This window comes from Carcharhinus amblyrhynchos, chromosome 18 (genome assembly GCF_965287045.1).
Source record: "Carcharhinus amblyrhynchos chromosome 18, sCarAmb.v2.hapA, whole genome shotgun sequence".
NCBI lineage: Eukaryota > Metazoa > Chordata > Chondrichthyes > Carcharhiniformes > Carcharhinidae > Carcharhinus > Carcharhinus amblyrhynchos.
This window is the reverse complement of record NC_137341.1, coordinates 34,582,205-34,602,952: the sequence shown is the minus strand read 5'-3', so window position 1 is coordinate 34,602,952 and position 20,748 is coordinate 34,582,205. Positions and strand designations below refer to the sequence as shown.

General features: G+C 40.8%; 1 protein-coding gene and 1 pseudogene across 4 annotated transcripts; both read right to left on the bottom strand.

Annotated features, from left to right (window-relative positions):
* Window positions 1–1,129: 1,129 nt before the first annotated feature.
* dxo (decapping exoribonuclease) lies at window positions 1,130–20,586 on the bottom strand. Of its 4 annotated transcripts, XM_080206767.1 has the most exons (8): window positions 20,502–20,538; window positions 18,474–18,515; window positions 12,600–13,092; window positions 10,432–10,658; window positions 8,307–8,526; window positions 6,123–6,258; window positions 4,276–4,370; window positions 1,130–2,124 (listed from the first exon to the last, which is right to left on the bottom strand). In XM_080206767.1, the coding sequence occupies exons 3-8, from the start codon at window positions 13,058–13,060 to the stop codon at window positions 2,001–2,003; spliced, it is 1,263 nt and encodes a 420-aa protein (XP_080062893.1). In that variant the 5' UTR covers window positions 13,061–13,092; window positions 18,474–18,515; window positions 20,502–20,538; the 3' UTR covers window positions 1,130–2,000. The 4 variants fall into 4 exon arrangements, with proteins under 4 accessions (XP_080062893.1, XP_080062891.1, XP_080062892.1 ...); XM_080206765.1 differs by lacking the exon at window positions 18,474–18,515 and having other exon boundaries at window positions 20,502–20,586; XM_080206766.1 differs by lacking the exon at window positions 18,474–18,515 and having other exon boundaries at window positions 19,875–20,581.
* Window positions 11,346–11,488, bottom strand: LOC145355222 (U6atac minor spliceosomal RNA; annotated as a pseudogene).
* Window positions 20,587–20,748: the final 162 nt, after the last annotated feature.

The following is a 20,748-nucleotide window of genomic DNA, read 5'->3' as shown; positions in this document are numbered from 1 at the left end:
GCCTCATGGTGAACAATCACTGAAACAACTATATGATGATATCAACAAATTCCACCCCACCAACAGACTCACCATGGACTATTCCCCAGAATCAGTTGCATTCTTGGACACACGCATCTCCATTAAGGACGGTCACCTCAGCACCTCACTGTACCGCAAGCCCACAGACAATCTCACAATGCTCCACTTCTCCAGTTTCCACCCTAAACATGTTAAAGAAGCCATTCCCTATGGACAAGCCCTCCGTATACACAGGATTTGCTCAGATGAGGAGGATCGTGACAGACACCTCCAGACCCTGAAAGATGCCCTCATAAGAACAGGATATGGTGCTCGACTCATAGATCGGCAGTTCCGATGCGCCACAGCGAAAAACCGCACCAATCTCCTCAGAAGGCAAACACAGGACACAGTGGACAGAGTACCCTTCGTCGTCCAGTACTTCCCCGGAGCGGAGAAGCTACGACATCTTCTCCGGAGTCTTCAACATATCATTGATGAAGACGAACATCTCGCCAGGGCTATCCCCACACCCCCACTTCTTGCTTTCAGACAACCACACAACCTCAAACAGACCATTGTTCGCAGCAAACTACCCAGCCTTCAGGAGAACAGTGACCACAATACCACACAACCCTGTCACAGCAACCTCTGCAAGACATGCCGGATCATCGACATGGATACCATCATCACACGTGAGAATACCATCCACCAGGTACATGGTAAATACTCTTGCAACTCGGCCAACATTGTCTACCTGATACGTTGCAAGAAAGGATGTCCCGAAGCATGGTACATTGGGGAGACCATGCAGACGCTACGACAACGGATGAATGAACATCACTCGACAGTCACCAGGCAAGACTGTTCCCTTCCTGTTGGCGAACACTTCAGTGGTCACGGGCATTCAGCCTCTGACCTTCGGGTAAGCATTCTCCAAGGTGGCCTTCACGACACACGACAGCGCAGAGTCGCTGAGCAGAGACTGATAGCCAAGTTCCGCACACATGAGGACGGTCTCAACAGGGATCTTGGGTTCATGTTGCACTATCTGTAACCCCCATGACTTGCCTGGGTTTGCAAAACCTCACTTACTGTACTGTCTGGAGACAATACACATCTCTTTAAACTGTGGTCAGTGCTCCTTCCACTCACATTATCAGCCACTTCAGGTCTTGAACAGCAGGTTAGGTGTAAGGATTTGCATTTTAATCAGTAATCTCTAAACTGTCTGTGCTTTATATGCTCTGTCTGAGGCCAGAACTCTCCATTCACCTGACGAAGGGGGTAACCCCGAAAGCTAGTGAGTATATTATCAAATAAATAGGTTGGACTAAAACCTGGTGTTGTCAGACTTTTTACTGCAACTTTGAGGGACACACGCTGAAAAAGACATGTCATTTCAAAGACAGCGTAGGAAATAATGCAGCTACTAAGTTTGGCAAAGGTAGGAAGTGGGGCTGGGGATGCTGTTGTCTATTTTTCATGCAGGATAAAACTTGTGGATTTTTGGTGGCAAAGTGAGCACTTTTTAAGAAGTATAGGTATCTCTATGGATGTTTCCATACTGTGTTAATTTGTAACACTGGCTCTGTGCATCTAAGTTGTATTTTTATTACATTTCACTGGATGTAACCCAAGCTAATGACTGAAATGGAGCTGTAGTGAGAACCTCAGTTTTTTTTTAAATGTTAAGGATTATTTATAAGAACATGCTTGCTCTCAGATGTTTGACTGTTACTTTATGGACTGTAATATCTTCCTCAAAATAGAGAAGATAACTATGGAAGTTGTATGTTACTGAAGCAAAAACAAATAAAACAGACTCTTTCCCATGGCTGGGGAATGTTATTTGCATTTTAAAACTTTTATTATGAAGACTATGTACATTTTTAAAGTGTCACTTTGTACAGTACTGCAAATTAAAGGACAGGAGTTCAGCATCACTTTTCCTTCGATACTCAATCAGATGATGGGATTGTTTTTCCGGCCACAGTGCTCTAGTTACTTTCCTGTACCATCATATTCTCCACGTACCAGTCTGGTATGAAAGCATACATGTGATCTGTGTGCACTGTATATGAAATATCTTTACCAGGCTCCCAGGAAAAAAGAGTCACCACCCTAAAAACAAATTAGAAAATATTAACCTGAGTGGATCAAAAAAAAGGTACCGATCTGCACAAGAACATAACAGCAATAGTGCAGAACTGAGATATCGCCACAATTACAATGCACAGTAACTACTGTGACAGCAAGCTCCCATTTTACTGTGTTTTGCTTTACCATCTGCCATTAAAGGGGACTTGCATTCTGATTTAGTGTTATGGGTTTTGTTTTAAAGTTGTATGCCACTGGTCTGACCTTGGGCTGTGTTACCCAATCAGTGTCATTTTGTAGTGGCCACTCTTTTGTTCTCACTGCTGACCCTGTTGCTTATGGGCTCTCCCGCTATCTGACCCACCGTCTCACTACTGACACTCTGGGTCACAACTTACCTCCTGTGGTTTGAAACTGTTCTTTATGCCCCTTGCTGCTCATTTCCAGAGTCCTTGCTCACAGCGAGGATTGAGAAGAGGGAAACAGTGAGTGGGAGAGTCAGGATGTGAGCCTGGTGGATTGGCAGCAAGAGAATGGGTTAGGTAGCAGGAAAGGCTGAGAACCCAGAGTGTTCACAGAAAGTGAGAGATTTGGGAAGCAAGATCAGCAGTGAGCCACAGACAAGCAGAGAGATAGTACTTTTGTATTTTAACTTACAAGGTAATGTTTAAATTTTAATATCAATTTTATTCTGTTTACCAAAATAAGAATTTAGCAATTTGTAGTATCTCAACTTACAGGGTTTTTTTTTTCTGACAAGAAGGTTCCATAGAACCTATCTACAGCATTTTTTAGATTGGCTTTAATAGGAAAGTCTGATTCACTTAAATACATGTCCCTTAAAGTTGCATTTTTCAGGAGTGCAATTACAACTTTAAGTGAGGATGTGTTGTAATTATATTGGCTGATTAAACTAACTGGATCATTTGTTTCTGAGAGGTCTATTCCCTTGTGCTTCTTTTATTAATGAGGAGCAGAGAAAATAACTTATCTGAATGTATTGTAGTTCTAAAGTTACTAAACCTTGTGAGGTTAGTGTACCTTTAAGAGATTTTTAGGTGATGTCAATGTTGGGATTAAGAAAAAAAAACAGGGCAGGTCAGGTGACAATTGATTTTTTTTCAGTTTCAGTTTGGAGCTGTAAATTAAAGTTGAGTTTTAGAAGGGACTGCAAGCTAAAAAGAAATGCTTTCCCTCTTTTGAAAATTCTGCTGGTTAGCTGAGAACAAAATCTTGTTTTCCTGAAAGGTGAAAACCTGCTGTTCTTGGGGGCTGGACCAGAGTGTCTCTGGTGCTTTGGTAAGCTGTCTTGTCTTCAAACTGTTTGGAGTGAATCCAGAGAAGGATAGACTTCAACCAAGGGACTCAAATTTCCATAATCATGTAAGCAGTAGCCTGTGCTGAACCTGTGAAAATGTTTTTTATTGTCTATGGGTTTTGGTTTCAATTGGAACACATCAGAGATATCCATTAAAGATTTATACATTATAGTGATTATTTTGTTTCTTGTTTGTAACTGATAAAAGTTCTTGCTAATTTTCTTACTATACATGTTAACTATATTCTTAAATAAACTTTGTTTGATAAAAGCTCCCTACTGAGTCTTTTGAATCACACCTTAAGTGAAACATCTCATGCTTATCTCAGCCAAATTCAAGATGCAAAATGTATGATTCAGATGGGCTTCATAAAACACTGGCGTTTCTGACTCAACCATAACAATCTTAAGATAAAGCATAATGGTTGAATTATTTTCATCTTTTCTTTTAAAAATAAAGTTGTTTGCAGGACTTACCCAGTTTGGTTTTCAACATTGAACCCAACAACAACTTGCCGAAAATGTATTTGTGATTGGCTAAAAACATTGAGAACACTATTGATTTCAGCCAATCAGATGTTTTGAAGTCTGACCTGATTAGTCACAGATTTATTTTAATATTTTCCTACATTGATCATATAATGTGTTAGTTGCTGAATTAAAATCATTGGACTGAATGGTGATTTTGTCCATCCCAATTGCTCCTAACTAACATAAAAGTCAAAACAGACTTTTTAAAATTACACACACGTATACTCTCGCAAACTCCTTTGGAACTGTGCTTAACAACTGGAATAATCCATTAATGAAAATAGAAAGCTCTCAGAATTCTGAAGAAGAGTTAAATCAATTCCTACCGGTGATCATCTCGAGTCACCACCTTTTTCACAAAGGACAGAAAAGCGTTGCAGAAATTTAGACATACTGCAGGCTTCCAGCAATTCCGTTCATTCTATTTGAGATGGGAACAAAATGTAAGTATCTATATCCTTAAGTCTGGCATTAACAGTGAGGCTGCTCCAGTCACTATGTTGTTACATAAAACTCCATTCCAGGAATATGGAAATAGGCCATTCACCTCGTTACTTCTCATCACTATCATTGTAGCATATGTCCAAGCTATTCAATGAACTGGGGACAACGAACGAGAATCAAACTTGCAGAGGAATCTAACATCTCCAGATTGAACACAGGCCAAGCATAGTATCCCAACTGCTGATCTATATTGTGTGTTAAATGTGGGATCACCTATTCATCTCCTTCTAGATCCTGAGGAGTCTTGACTGGGTGGATATGGAGAGATATTTTTCCTTGTGGGACAATCTACAACTACTGGTGGTCACTCAGAGATGAGGAAATTTTTTTTTTCTCTCGGAAGGTCCTGTGCCTATGGAATTCTCTTTCTCAAAAGGCGATGGAAGCAGAATGTTTGAATATTTTTAAGGTGGAGATAGGTAGATTATTGGTAAGCGTGGGGTAAGGTAAATGTGGAGTTGAGGTTACAATATTATTAAAGGGCAGAGCAGGCTCAAGAGGATGAGTGGCTTATCCCTGCTCTTAATTCATGTTGCGCCATCAGAGGAGCACTCACTTGGCTTAGTTAAAGCAGCCTGCATTGGGATGAGGATGGGAACAGTGTATCTCCTTCTGGAGGGAAAACCATCTCCTGGAAAAAGGCAACAGTTGCACCGTACTTGTGCACCATAGTTCAATGACAGGATCTGAGATCCTATCAAGCTTCATATAAAATGCTGCCACCATGTCTTTGTATATAAAAGAACTACTATAAAATCCTCAATATTAATTAGAAGTCATTTGTTACATGGTCATTTCACACTGAATTTATAGGGAAACCTATTTAAATTAGATATCTTTGATGCACAGGGATTCTGATCCATTTATGTTTGTCTGGGAAATTCCAGTTTTCACCATCGACGGACATTCTTTATAGAATTGCACTGTCCAACGACCTCCGTATATTTACTGCTGCCTCACAGCTCCAGACACCTGGGTTCGATTCTGGCTTGGATCATTATCTGTGTGGAGTTTGCATGTTCACCCCCTGTCTGCGTGGGTTTCTTCTGAGTGCTCCGGTTTCCTCCCACAGTCCACAGATGTGCATTGGCCATGCTAAATTGCTCCTTAGTGTCCTGGGGTACGTAGGTTAGAGGGATTAACAGGATAAATATGTGAGGTTCCAGGGATAGAGCCTAAGTGGCCTGTTGCTGGTGCAGGTTCAATGGGCTAAATGGCCTACTCCTGCACTGTAGGGGTTCTATGTTAAGTGATGGGAATGTAGGCTGGAGTTAATGTGAACCTATATTACTTAAGAGAGTGTATTTGCTGTGTGTGTGAGGCATCACAAATTGATTGTTCCCACTCTGAGCTATACCAGAAGCTACAGAGAAATGGGACAATTTGGTTGTAAATTCCAAAGGTAGATTTATCATTGGAAATATCTTTTACCGATAACTGGCAATGAGCAAGAACATTGGGTAGGATTTCAGGACATAAGATTTTTGTTCATCTGTTTCTGTTTTGGCAATTCTTTCCATTAATAAGTTTACTCCAATAGTTTTGTGGGTGTTACAGATGAGAGGAAGTGCTAAACTTTACTGTTCTGATTGTTATTTTTATTCCTGCAGCTATTGGTGCGTAACTTTGAGAATTATTTTAAAATGTAATTGAATTTAAATGTGCAAACCTTGACGAGGTGATGAATCTTCATTGTTTCGAAAGACTGAAGTGAAACTACCACTCCATTATCATCTCTAAAGCCTGCAATTATCCGAGGCACTCCAGGCAGGAAGGACTGTGCCCACCATTTAATCAACTTAAATCTGCAAAGACAAGGTTGACAGAATCAGAACTTCCAAATGCCTTTGCTGTTCCCATTGTTGAGATGCATCTAATTTAGTGAGTGTTACACATGACAACTGGAGTTCATTCCTACAGCTTCAAAACAGACAAAACAGAGCTGCAGCAACGACGCTATAGTGGGAATGAGGGATGTGTTTATGCTGGGGCCTCAGCTATTTACCATTTATATAGATGATCTGGGGGAGGGAACCGAGTGTAGGGTGTCGAAATTTGCTGATGACACCAAGATTGGAGGAAAGGCAAATTGTGCGGAGGGTGTGGAGAGTCTACAGAAGGATCTAGATAGACTGGGCGAATGGGCCAGGAAATGGCAAATGGAATTTAATGTTGGCAAGTGCGAGGTGGTCCACTTTGGTAGGAATAATGGTAGGAAGGATTATTACTTACGTGGCGAAAAACTGCAGCAGGCGACAGTGCAGAGGGACCTCGGGGTCCTTGTGCATGAGTCGCAAAAACCCAGCTTGCAGGTGCAGCAGGTGGTCAGGAAGGCGAATGGGATGCTGGCCTTCATAGCGAGGGGGATTGAATATAAAAGTAGGGAGGTCTTGCTGCGGCTGTACAGGGCATTGGTGAGGCCGCAGCTGGAGTACTGTGTGCAGTTTTGGGCGCCGTACTTACGCAAGGATATTTTGGCCTTGGAGGGAGTGCAGAGGAGGTTTACTAGGCTGATGCCGGAGTTGAGGGGGTTGAGCTATGAGGAGAGGTTGAATAAACTAGGCTTGTACTCGTTAGAGTTTAGAAGAATAAGGGGAGATCTCATTGAGACGTATAAGATGATGAATGGGATGGATAGGATAGAGGTGGAGAGACTCTTCCCACTCAGGACAGTAGGACTAGGGGGCACGGCCTCAAGATAAAGGGGGGGCGGTTTAGAACGGAGTTGAGGAGGAACTTCTTCACTCAAAGGGTGGTGAATCTCTGGAATTCTCTGCCCGTTGAAGTGGTGCAGGCTACCTCGCTAAATATTTTTAAGACGCGGGTTGATGGGTTTTTGATAAGAGAGGGGATTAAGGGTTATGGGGAGAGGGCGGGAAAGTGGAACTGAGCCAAGACAGATCAGCCATGATCTTATTGAATGGCGGGGCAGGCTCGAAGGGCTAGATGGCCTACTCCTGCTCCTATTTCTTATGTTCTTATGTGATTTAAGATCACTGGTAGCATTGGAAACGCAATGTGGAAAAAGCATACTTTGGGTTCAAAGATTCAAAGAGGGATCCCCTAAGCGTTGCTTGGAACAATTACTAGTGAACAATCACTATCTCCTCCTCAGGAGTTCACAGTTAGTTTGCACACAAATTCGAGTAAATGCAGGGAGCGGATTTGTCTTGTGAACTATACGGGAGACGAAATAAATTATGTTTCTTTTTAAAAATAGGTCTACATTACTATACGTTCCCTTCATGTGATCGTTCAGCTAATGAACACACTCAGAAAGATCCATCTCTCTGCAGTTGCTGCCACTGCCCCGCCCCCCCATCCTTTGAATTGTGACTCTTTATTCAGCCTCCCACCTTTTCACTGGAATTAGTCCTGCCAAGTAATTATATAATCAGTATTTCTGTACTGATCTGTTATTTCAAGTTTTTTCATCTATAACCATGATTGACACCAATGCTCTTTGGTGTTTGTGTTGTAATTTTGAAAATCAATATCAACAGAAGACCAAAAAATGTACCATGATTCTGTTATTTTAAAAAACTGTTTCCCCATTTCAGAAATGTCTGGGAAATAGAGATCACTGATGGTTCAGTTCCATTTGGACGGTTTTTGAAAAGCTGCAGCAATGTTATCCAGAGCTCATGCTGTAGCAGAGCACAAACATGCTTACTTACTATTTATAAGATTCTCTAAAAGGACTTCAGTCAAGCATCTCAAACAACACTGCAGCTGTGCCTTGCAGGTGTTTACAGGAATACATTCATTAGCTGATGTGCAACAGGCAGGCTGCCACTTAGAAGAGCTTAATTTAATCTTTGTTGTGATGGTGCAGAAGACAAAGGCTACTAACCTGTGAAAATTCCTCTCTTGGTTTGGACTGTAAATCTCCCTGCTCGTTTTGAGTTCCACATAACACTGTGGAGCCTTTAACCTTGGGTCTGAATCATCTTTGCAGTCCACTTCACCGGAAAACACGAGTGAGTGGCCATTCAGCCGAGTTCGAACCACGCAACAAAATGCTTCATTGGTGTTTACCACGCCTGCTGGGTTAGGATTGCCACCTGGTTTATCTGAAAGAAATAGTGTGAATATGAGTCAATTTTCCACTTCCTTACTCTCATTTTCTGTCGTACTCATTCTTGCTAGGGTGTAACTCCAAGAGAACTAGGAGGCCTTCAGTTTTGCATAAGTGGTTATTTTTCTGACTGTTCATGTAAAGCTGCATAGTGAGTTTTTGAAAATCCTTTCATGGGTGTGGGCATCGCTGGCTAAATCAGCATTTATTGCCCATCCCTAATTGCCCTTGAGAAGCTGGAGGTGAACTGCGTTCTTGCACCTCAGCAATCCATGTTGTGTAGGTAGGGAGTTCCAGGATTTTGACCGGTGACAGTGAAGGAACAGCAATATAGTTCCAAGTCAAGATGAGGTGTAGTTTGGAGAAGAACTTGCATGTGGTGGTGTTCCCATGTATCTGCTGTCCTTATTCTTCAAGATGATAAGAGGTTGTGGGTTAGGAAGATGTTGTTGACAAAGACTTGAGTTGCTGCAGTGTATCTTGTAGACGGTACACACAGCCGCCACTGTGTATCGTGGTGCAGGGAGTGAATGTTGAAGATGGTGGGTGGGGTGCCCATCAAGTAGGCTGCTTTGTCCTGGACGTATCAAGGTTTCTTGAGTGTTATTGGAGTTGTGACTACAGTTGAACATTGTACAAGAATCAGCAAACATCCCCATTTCTGACCTTATGATGGAGGGGAGTGTTGTCTGCTGTTTGATCATGTTAAGCACTATCCAATATCTACATAAAAGCAAAATACTCTGGATGCTGAAATAAAAGCAGAAAATGCTGGACGGGCTGTGCTGCAGTGGGTGAAGTGAACTAATGTCTGAAAGAATAACTACATTCCTCTCCTCAGAGAAGCTGCCTGATTGATGAGTATTTCCATCATATTCTGCTTTTATACCCATTATCTACACATGTGCATATTCCAGTGATGATCATTGAATAACAATCAAATTGCCTCAGACGTTGCCCTAACCGAGGTCAATCAATTGCACACAGAGTGGGATCTTTATTGGCCTATGAAAAATAAGATTTAAGTAAGATTGCCAGACAACTGCAAACAAAACTGTTCTTTTATGGCAGTATAATCTTTTGGTAACTACCTGAGGAACTCTGAGAGGAATTTATATACCTCTGTCTGTGCTTATCTTTATAAACGTAGCCCCATTCCTAACAGATGTTTGCTCAGCATTTTCAGCCAACAGCAGCTGCAGCTACCATTCAGTCACATTGAAAATTCAATCCTCTTGTCTTTTAAATAAGTTTGGATGAGCACCCATCTTTGTTTGGATTTCAGTAAAATGCAATAATGGAAAAGTTTCATACTCTATCTACTTGCAATGCGAAAAACACCCAGCAACACAGCTTTAGATTGTGGTTGGGTTAGGATTAGTTAGTTTATAATATGGGTTTGAAATATTGGTAGCTGCAGGAGGTTTAGTGCAAAATAAATATGAAATAATTAAGAATATCATCAAGCATTATGTGTCTAAATGCAATTTTCCTCCAAATAGCATTTGGATAATGATGTATTGAATGAGCTGGTATATTCATTATACCAATGGGTGATCAGAGTGCCGTTTTTAACTTAGCAAATTACTGCGGATGCTGTAATCTGAAACAAAAACAGAAAATGCTGGAAAATGTCAGCGGATCCAATAGACCTGCTAAGATTTTCCAGCATTTTCTGTTTTTGTTGCCGTTTTCAACTGTTCTCTATACTGTAAAAGTGTTCTTGAAGTTTTTTGAAGTCTTGACAATTAATACAAAGATCAGCTTGCTGCTGAAAAGGTAAAATTATCTTAACTAATTTCGTGTAATTGTTACAATTCTTTGACATCTGGTCACATGCATTAGCATACAGTGAAAAGATGTAAATGAAAGCAATGAAAGTTTTGGAGAAATCTCTCACCTGCACACAAATACTGCTCAAACTTGTATCCTCCATACATCAACTCCTCCTGCATTTCAGTCCTCTGCTCTCTCTGCCGTCTGGCTTCTTCAGTCTCTACCTCACTCATGTAATAGGTTCCATTAAATCGAGTCACTGCCAACATCCAGCCCTCCCGGTTTTCATAAGGGGTAGTTAGAATTTTAGTCAGATGTCCTCTCCACGTGATGAAGTCTGTATGTAGCTGACTGCAAGCAGAAATGGACAATTTCTCCAACCAGCAAAACACATACACACAAGAAAAGACCCAGCAACAGCTGATCTCTTTCCACTGCCAAACAGCCAAGGCTAAGCAAGGTAAATACTGTATTACTGTTACTGACTGTAATAGTCAGGAATACAAAGTGCACAATTCCCTGCTTATTCATCTTTGTAAAATATGATTCTTCTCATTCACCACAGTAGGATGAACGGCAGACTACTGAGATTTGGAATTGTCACTGGAGTCAGATTTATGATGGTGAGAGTACTGTGATACCATTTAATTTTGCTTCTGCACATTTTAAATAGATCTAAGTTTCATTACATAGAATTCCTACACTGTAGAAGGATGCCATTCAGTCCATTGAGTCTGCACTGACCACAATCCCACCCAGACCTTATTCCCGCAACCACACATACTTACCTTGCTAATCCCCCTGACACTAAGGATCAACTTTCCATCGCCAATCAACCTAACCTGCACATCTCCGGACTGTGGGAGGAAACCAGAGCACCTGGAGGAAACCCACATAGAAATGGGGAGGACGTGCAAACTCCACACAGACAGTGACCTGAGGCTGGAATTGAACCTGGGTCCCTGGCGCTGTGAGGCTAACTGAATTAGAGGGTGATATTTTCACAAAAAGACATATTGAACTATATGGCTATATAGTTAAAAATGAGAGGTGCTAACCACTGTGCCATCCTATCACTAAGTAGACGGCAATGCCTTAACTATTTGAGTGTTGAAAGGCCACTAGGGCCCTTTCCATCCTTATCAAGGAGAGTGCTAACCTTCTCTCCTTTCATACAACACAATTGGATTCTTTTAAAGAAAAACTGCTTTGTCCGAAAAGAGCTATGACTATGGAAGAGTTTATTAAGAAAATGTCAGCTCACTCCTATTTACTCAACAGATGCTGCCAGACCTGCTGAATGACTCCTCCATTTTCTTTTGACGAGTTTTTTTTTGATTTACGATTGTCACATGCATAAGCATACAGTGAAAAGTATTGTTTCTTGCTTGCTTTACAGACAAAACATAACGTTCATAGAGAAGGAAAAGAGAGAGTGCAGAATGTAGTGTTGCGGTCATACAGTTTCATTCTTCCTGAGGTAATATTGGGAGTAAAGAGCATTCATTGCGTAACTGCAAACCCTTTTACTCACAGCACCCATCTGATTATAGTGCTGCCTGAATTCAATCAGAGCACAAGGTGATGGCAGAGTAACGTTCCCTAGTGCAGTAAATCTCACTTTACTTTGCAATCAATTGAAGCTTTAATTCCTGATTTCCACAACACGAGTTTGACTTTGTTCACACTGTGTTCACTTATTGAGCAAGTGTGTCTCAAGTACCCATCAGAACATAAAGCAATGGGAGAGGAAATGAGGAATTCAGGAGCGTATAGTTTCAGGCAGAAAACAGATTATTAGAAGGTGATATTTTCACAAAAAGACATAATGAACTATATGGCTATATAATTAAAAATGTTATGTGTGCTTGTATTACCTAATTGGAGGGGATGGCCTAGCACAGTAAATCTCCTGGACAAGGCATTGGCTCCTGGCATCACCTGAGTCTGAAAGGGGTTAAACTTATGTCAAGTTTTTGGCTTTTCAGCTCTGGGCCAAATATATCCCCAGCTGATTGTAAGAGTCATTTAGAAAATGAGCTGGATCAGTTCCTGATGGTAAAATGGGAAATTTGCTCCTAATTCAACACTAAACTGCTCTTCCACTTACTGGCTGGTGTGGTTTTGGGGGAACCTCTTCTCAGATGGAAACTGAGAATATAATTCAGGGCAGTAACAAAGGAACATCACCCTGCATTTAACTGCAGACTGCTGGAAATGGATTCTGAAATTGAAAATGTTCAATGATCTTTGCTACAAATATATTATTTCACAGCTAACATCACAACTTACTTTGACAAAGCAGGCGGTTTGTCATCCCCAGACAGCATAGGGAATTTGTGCTTGTTCAATAGAATCCACTTCAGGATATGATCCAGCTTTTCCTTAACATTGTCATTCCTTTTGATGTATCGGTCTTTGTAACCATCCCGCAGGTTGAAGTTTGGATTCTTGTTGGTGGGTTTCACACAGTACCTTAGCTGCCTGGCATCATTGTAGAGCTGGCGACGTGCATCTAATGAGAAACAGCCAATCTCTACAGGCTGCCTGTAATCAGGAAAGCTCTTGTCATAATAGTCTGGCTGTACAGGAAGGACACGTTCACAACTGTCCTCATTGTTCATGTGAGAAATGCATTGTTTCTCACTGTCCGTCCTCAGTGATTTGATCTTGCTCTCTTGTGTGTCACTTGCTTTTCGTTTAAAGACTTCCCTACTTGATGATTCCCTACTGGTGTTGAACTGTTGATCCATGTTGTCACACTTTTCAATTTAATTCAAAATACCTGCAAGAAATTAAGAATAATAACAAATTCAGTGTAATTGACAGAAAGCAGCAATGTTATGTGACATGTGGGAAACATAGGAAGGATGTTCGAGGTAGATTCTTTACTCAGAGAGTGGTTGGGGTGTGGAATGCACTGCCTGCTGTGATAGTGGAGTCGGACACTTTAGGAAATTTCAAGCGGTTATTGGGTAGGCACATGGAGCACACCAGAATGATAGGGAGTGGGATAGCTTGATTGTGGGTTTGGACATAGCTCGGCACAACATCAAGGGCCAAATGTTCAGTTTAGACTTGCGGAGATTCTTTCAGTGGCTCAGCTGATAAAGGCAGAGTGTGACTAAACAATAATCACAAAATCCCATGATTGATTGGCAGTCAATGAGGAGTTAATTGACAAGTTCTGGTGATGAGTTCATTGCTTCTGGGAGAGGGAGAAGAAAAATGATCAGCCAGGGCACCCAGTTGTTATCCAGTCACCTGTTACTTGTAGAGTGTTTTGGGGGTAGGGCTGGTAGTGAGGAGAGGGTGGACTTGCTTTTGATTCCTACGAACTGTCTATTTGCAGACATGAAGAATGGATAATTGTGGAACTGTACCCCAACTTGAGTAGCTGCTTTCAACAGACGAGAGGAGCATGGTTCACATTCATCTAGGGTTATTCTTGATGAAATATTAAAATATGAAATAAATATAGATTTAAACGAGCAAGCAGACACATGCACACACAAGCAAAATCACCTTTCACACAAAGTATAATATTTTTTAATATCTAATGATGGTGAGGGTGAGAAAAACATTCAGAACACTGGCATGAAGATCTTCAGCACATTGACAAAAAACAGTTAAGTCAACTAAAATGAGCATGTAATTACACTACTCTCTTGTATCACAGTGAACTATTTTATAATATCCTCTCTCAGCTTCTATAAATATAATAAACTCCACAGCAGCTTAAGAAGAACTGTTGATTGTTAAACAATAAAATATAATTTAAAACTACTATTTATTAAAACAATAAACTTTTTGTGTTAATGGAAAGCTTGTGCCAATTCAAAGCCCTTTTTGCACAAAAATATTTGAAGAACTGGTAATTTGTATTAACAGTGTACTGATGAAATGGAACTAGTAAATACTTTGTACCAGTTACAAAAAGGGCATTTCATGCATGAGTTACATAAGTTCCAAAACGGAGATAGGCCATTTAGTCCAACTGCTCTATGTCAGTGTCGTCCCATCTGGGACAAGGGTGGTCAATTATAATGTAGTGACCCATAATGATCCTGTGATTGTCAGCAATGGGAATACAGGCCAAGAAGCAATTCCTGATGTGATGTTTTTTATTGTTCAAGACTATAAATTAAACAAGCAGCTAATTAGCATGTGTAGTCTTGATCTAATCAAGGGGAAGCCGTGACATAGCGGTATTGTCACTGGACTAGAATCCAGAGACCCAGGGTAATGTTCTGGGGGACTAGAGTTCGAATCCTACCATTGCAGATGGTGAAATTTAAATTGAAAGTCTAATGATGACCATGAAACCATAATCAATTGCTGTAAAAACCCACCTGGCTCACTAATGCCCTGTAGAGAAGGAAATTTGCCATCTTTGTCTGGCCTAGACCACAGCAATGTAGTTAACTCTTAAATGCCCTCAGGGATGAGCAATGAATACTGGCCCAGCCAGCAATGCCCACATCCCATAAATGAATAAAAAAAGAGTTTGTACAAACCACACTTCAGAAACCTATGGCTTGAGGTTAGGCCTTGTTCACGCAAGCTCTGTCTACAGTGCAACAGTTGGATTCTGTGCATTGATATCCTTCCTCCAAATTCCCTCCCTTTGAGCAAGACTTATCACAATCTTGCCTAGTTTGCTTTGCACCATTGTCCAGTGCCTTTTTCTAAAGACTCCTTCTGGTTGTATACTGCACAAGCCAAGCTTGGTTGTGGGATATGCAAGTATTCCCCTCAAAATGCATGGCTTTCCATTCTCATTAATCTTACCTCTTTGCCCTATCTTGCTGGAAATTATCATTCTAGTTGCTTTCCTCTGTTCCTTTTAGTGACCAAAGTTAATCCAATATTGAGAGTGCGGTCTTACTCACCTATTACTCAGATTCAATTCCGCATCCTTGCACTCTACAATATCTTCTGACATACAATTAATTTTAGTAATGATCTCAGTTCTAACAGATTTTGACCATTCACATGTCCTCATCATACTTCACCCAATAATCAGGGTTGGTGTCAATCATGTGACCTTTCCCCTAACAAACAGAATGGAATGTGTCTCATCATTAACAATTTCCTATCTCCTCAAACATGAACTTCCAGTAGATATTTTCCTTTGGAGCAATTTGGTTCATAATTAAAAGGTGCTCACTGCTGAAATCCATCATGTGGTTTGCAGCTGACCAGGAAAATCCTCACGATGGGGTAGCTTATGATAGGGCAGTTGGGGGGTAGGAATTAGCCCCAGTATTTCTGCAGCAGGAAGGGGAACAATAGGGCTTCTGATCGATGATCTCTGTTCTTAAGTGCACATAGACCTTAAAAGGGGATAGGACTAGACTCAGCCATGATACACCCCTTTCCTCTGCAGAGATCCAAGCAATGTCAGATTGTTTCCTAACATGTGACTCAAGATCACATTGAATGAGGTAGCAGAGGACAGCTGCTGCCTGTATTTTAAAAAATATATACAAAAGGGGGCACTAGTGGTAAACTATTATAGGTCTGCAAATGCTAACTACATTAGTGGCAACAAATCTTAACACAGAAGGAACATAAAGAAGGTCATGAAGCATTTTAAATCTGCTTTGCCATTCAAGGAGATCATACCTAATCTGTGACCTTACTCCTTACACCTACATATCCTATATTTGATATTGCAGAATTGAAATGAACAACTCATCTAACATCACTAAACTGTTTGTAGAAGTGAGTTTCAAGCATCTACTGACCAGTTTTTACTCACCTCACTCTTATACTATCTTGTTCTAATTTTTTGGCTATGTTCCCTTATCCCAGACTCTCCAGTCAGCTGAAATAGTTTCTATCTGCCCTTCTTTTTCCCCCTTCATATTTTGAAAACTTTGATCAAATCTTTTTCAATTTGATTTATTATCACATGTATTGGTATACAGTGAGAAGTATTGTTTCTTGCTTGCTATACAAAGCATACTGTTCATACAGTACACAGGGGAGAAGGAAAGGAGAGGGTGCAGAGGGTTCAAAAGTCTGATGGCAGCAGGGAAGAAGCTGTTCTCGAGTTGGTTGGTACATGGTCTCAGACTTTTGTATCTTTTTCCCGATGGAAGAAAGCATGCCTGACACGCATGGGGTCCTTCATTATTCTGACTACTTTTCCGGGCAGCGGAAAGTGTAGACAGTGTCAATGGATGAGAGACTGATTTGCATGATGAACTGAGCCATGTTCCCAACCCTTTGTAGTTTTTTGCGGTCTTGGACAGAGCAGGAGCCATACCAAGCTGTGATATATCTGAAAAGATGCTTTCTATGATGCATCTGTAAAAACTGGTGAGTCATAGTGGACATACAAAATTTCCTCGGCTTCCTAAGAAAATAGAGGCGATGGTGGGATTTCCTAACTATAGCGTCAGCATGGAAGGAGCAGGACAGGTTGTTGGTGATATGGACACCTAGAAACTTGAAGGTCTTGACCAGTTCCACTTCTTCACCATTGATGCATACAGGGGCATGTCCTCCACTACGTTCCTGAAGTTGATGACTATCTCCTTTATTTTACTGACATTGGGGAAAAGATTATTGTCATCATACCATTCCATCAGATTTTCTATCTCTTTCCTGTACTCTATCTCATCATTTGAACATAAGAAATAGGAGCAGGAGTAGGCCATCTGGCCCTTCGAGCCTGCCCTGCCATTCAATAAGATCATGGCTGATTTGTCGTGGCTCAGTTCCACTTTCCGGCCCTCTCCCCATAACCCTTAATCAACCCACCACAGTGGTGTCATCAGCAAACCTGAAAATGGAGTTGGAGTGGAATTTGGCCACAATCATAAGTATACGAGGATTATAGTAGGGGACTGAGGACACTGCCTTGCAGTGCACCAGTGTTGAGGATAATCGTGGAGGTGGTTTTGTTGCTTATCCTTACTGATGACGGTCTGTGGGTTAGCAAGTCTAGAATCCAGTTGTAGGGAGAGGAGCTAAACCCCAAGCCACGGAGTTTGGAGATGAGTTTTCAACCTTTAATCTTTTCCATCCCAGGGAATACAACCCTAGTTTATGTCATCTCTCCTCATAATTTAACCCTTGAATGCCAAAGATCATTCCAGTAAATCTACATTAAAGTTCCTCCAAGGTCAATTTATCCTTCTTAATGTGTGGTACAAGATCAGAACACAGTACTCTTGGCAGGATCTAACCAGGGCGATGTGTAGTTGAAGCACGACTTAAGGTCAGTATTCATTTTTTGTACCTATTCATGATACTTTAATGATCTATGTCCATAGATCTCCAAATATCTCTGGACCTCCACAGCTCTAGAATTTCACCATTTAGAAAGCAGCCAGTTCTCTCCTTTTTATATCAAAGTACATGAACCCCCCCATGCCCACATTGAAGTCTTTTTTGGACAATTTTGTCCATCTATTCATTCTTCTGTTTATTTCTGCTCCATCTATACTGATTACAATGCCACCTATCTTTTTGTCATTGCCAAAGTTGGAAACACCATTATTAGTAAATACAGAAAAATACTTGAGGTCCAAACACACCATCCTGTGGGACACCACTATTCACTTGCTGCCAATTAGAGTACCCATCCTTTGTCCCTACTTTCCATTTTCTGTCACTCAGCTCGTCTCTGAACCAGGTCAATAAATTGCCTTCAATTCTGACCTGGGACTTATCAAATGCCTTCTGGAAGTTTAAATAAATAGTATCCACAGTCATTCCCCAGCCCACTACTTTAGTTATCTCTCCAAAAATTCAATCAGGTCTGTCAGGCTCAATCTGATCAATTGAAAATTTAAGGTATCAGTGTCTTTTTTTTACCAACCTGAATATTGGTGATAACAGAGATTATTGGTGTACAATGTAGATTTTTAATCCTTAAAAAGACCCAAAAGCAAAACTATTTGTAATAAAAGCGATAAAATTGATTATTTTAGTTTAGGAAAGAATTTGAATGATGCAGTCTCAAGAAATTAGTGAAGAACAAATCTGCATGAAAACTTCTACTTGTTAGTCTTGTAACTGATTTGTCCATATATACATGCATATGAATTTTGAGATATCATGACAGTGAAATCTAATGTGCTACAAATATTCATGAACTGCAAGATGCAAAATTATTCAGTCACATCTGACTTGGACCTGCCTTATACTTACTCCATCTCTCAAAAAAGTTGTTTGATGGTAACTGGTGTATTCCTGAAAAAAGTTTTTTTGTCAAAGCTTTTCATCTTGCACTCATCAGGACTTTTGCAAGAGTACAATGCAAGGGAAATCAACCAATTAATACTGTGAGTGCTGATTTGTGGACAGGTGGACTCCTGATTGGTGGAGGCATTGCCATGGACACTGCAGTTGATGGAGCCAACAATTAACTGCCAAGCATTGTTTCTCTTTTCACAAATAAATGCAACCTTTTGACCCAACTGGTCTGAATTATTTTGGTTTGTTCCAGAGGAAAATGTGGAAACAGAGAGAATAACAATTTATTAATCAGATTACTTTGTAGAGGCTCTTTTAAAGATTTTAACCATGTCTTTCTCTGAAACACAAAGAAAATCTATCAAACATAGCAAAATCATTGTATTGTCCAATAAGTATTAGATAAGCGAAGTAACCCATACTTGCAGTACTAGTTAATGCTACAAAACATTACCAAGATGATTGGTTTTCGCTTTAGAGATAATGTATGGAATTTTAACATCAATGAACTATTGCTTAGATTGAAGATATTAAATTCTGCTGAGCTTGGTTCCTCTACCAACAGCTGTCCTCAGTGTGTCATTGTGACTGGGCATTGTTCACATTATAAAGCTAGGTACTGAATTTCAACAAGCAAATTGACTATGGACACTCATGCTCAATCCTGCCATCAATAATTCACTTTCTAATATGGGTTACTGGACAATGATCAGAGATCAACGAAAGATCATTTATCTGAAATGTTAATTCAATCTCTATCTCTCCATTGATGCTGCCAGATCCAAAGTTTTTTCAGCATTTTACAAAAAATGTTAATCTCCTTCTCAACAATCAGCTCAATTAAAATTTGGTAATGCACGCAAAGGCAAGTCACGTTTCTTAGTAGTCACATGCATTATTTTCTTTTGTCAGTTTCATAAATTCAAATCAACTGGTTATCACCAAAGGACTGAACCTTTTCTTTGCAAAAGGTCAATTAAAATAATTTAGTATCACAGTTGAAATGCAGTGCTGAAGCCACAACATTTCCCTTATTTTACCATTAGTTGGTAAGGTATTCAGAACAAACTCCCTTCAGCATTTCCAATTCTCTTCTGCCAAATGCAATGAATTGATATGGGATACATGCCTGGCAGGATGAGAAATACTTCACCCAAGTGGTCAGTTTGGCACTTTTAAAATAAGGTGCATCTGGGCCAAACAGCACTTTCTCAGTGAGTGGGTAACCAGATGATTCATTACTTGTTACCAAGAAACAAACACAATCATAATTTCTCAAATGTTATTTATTGATTTATAGTAGTTGTCATATGTTTAAACTAGAAAAATTATTAAAAATCCCTGACTGCAACTTACAATTTTGACAAAACCATGTCCAGGAACAACATAACACCAACAAAAGCTGTCAAAACGTGTGGCATAATTACAGGCTGCACAGACAAAAAAAGTGAAGGATCTCTGCAACACAGCCAGGTCAACAACGGTCCCCATAATTTCAAAGATCAATTTAAAAAAAAAGCCCAAGTTTTTTTGTTTAAAAGGCGAGAGTTTAGTGACACTAGCCTTTCAGTCTCAAACTTGGTTCAAATCCAGTCGCGGCTGACGGGATCAAAGCCTTTTTTCGCTGCAAGAACCCCAGGATAAATGGGTTTAGGTAAAATCTCAAGCGGGGGAGCGAGTTCGCAGCTGAAAACTGTCACTCTGTCTCAGTTAAGCGACAGGACAGGTGCTGGGAATTTAATCTGCATCCGAGCCTAAACTTCCCCTCCCCCAAGAGCTGTCAGGGGTAGAATTCAGGAAATCGGCCTGCTCACCCCTTCCCCCCTCTCTCTCGCGGATTCCTTTCGGGCCTTTCAGCCGCAGAGAGTTCGGAGTCTCCTTTGCTCACGGGACCGTGGAGAGGCGGTGAATGTGCAGCCTGTTTCCCGAAGCCCATTAACGGCTTTATTCACAGAAAAGGGACGAGAGGGGAGAGAAACAAACCCGCGCGTCCAGCTTGAACACGGTACCGTTCTCCACCACACCGGGAGGAGGAGGCGCCGCCGCCGAGCGGGAACCGGAGCGCAAAATGGCGCCGGAAAACCAGTACCACCGCCTTCAGCTTCCGGGCAGAAACATCAGCCACTCAAGAAACAATTTAATCTAAATACAGGATCAGTCCATGTTTTAGTTCTCTGAAAACAAATACGTTAATACTTCGAGAAATAGCTCAGTTAAATAGCACGACAGC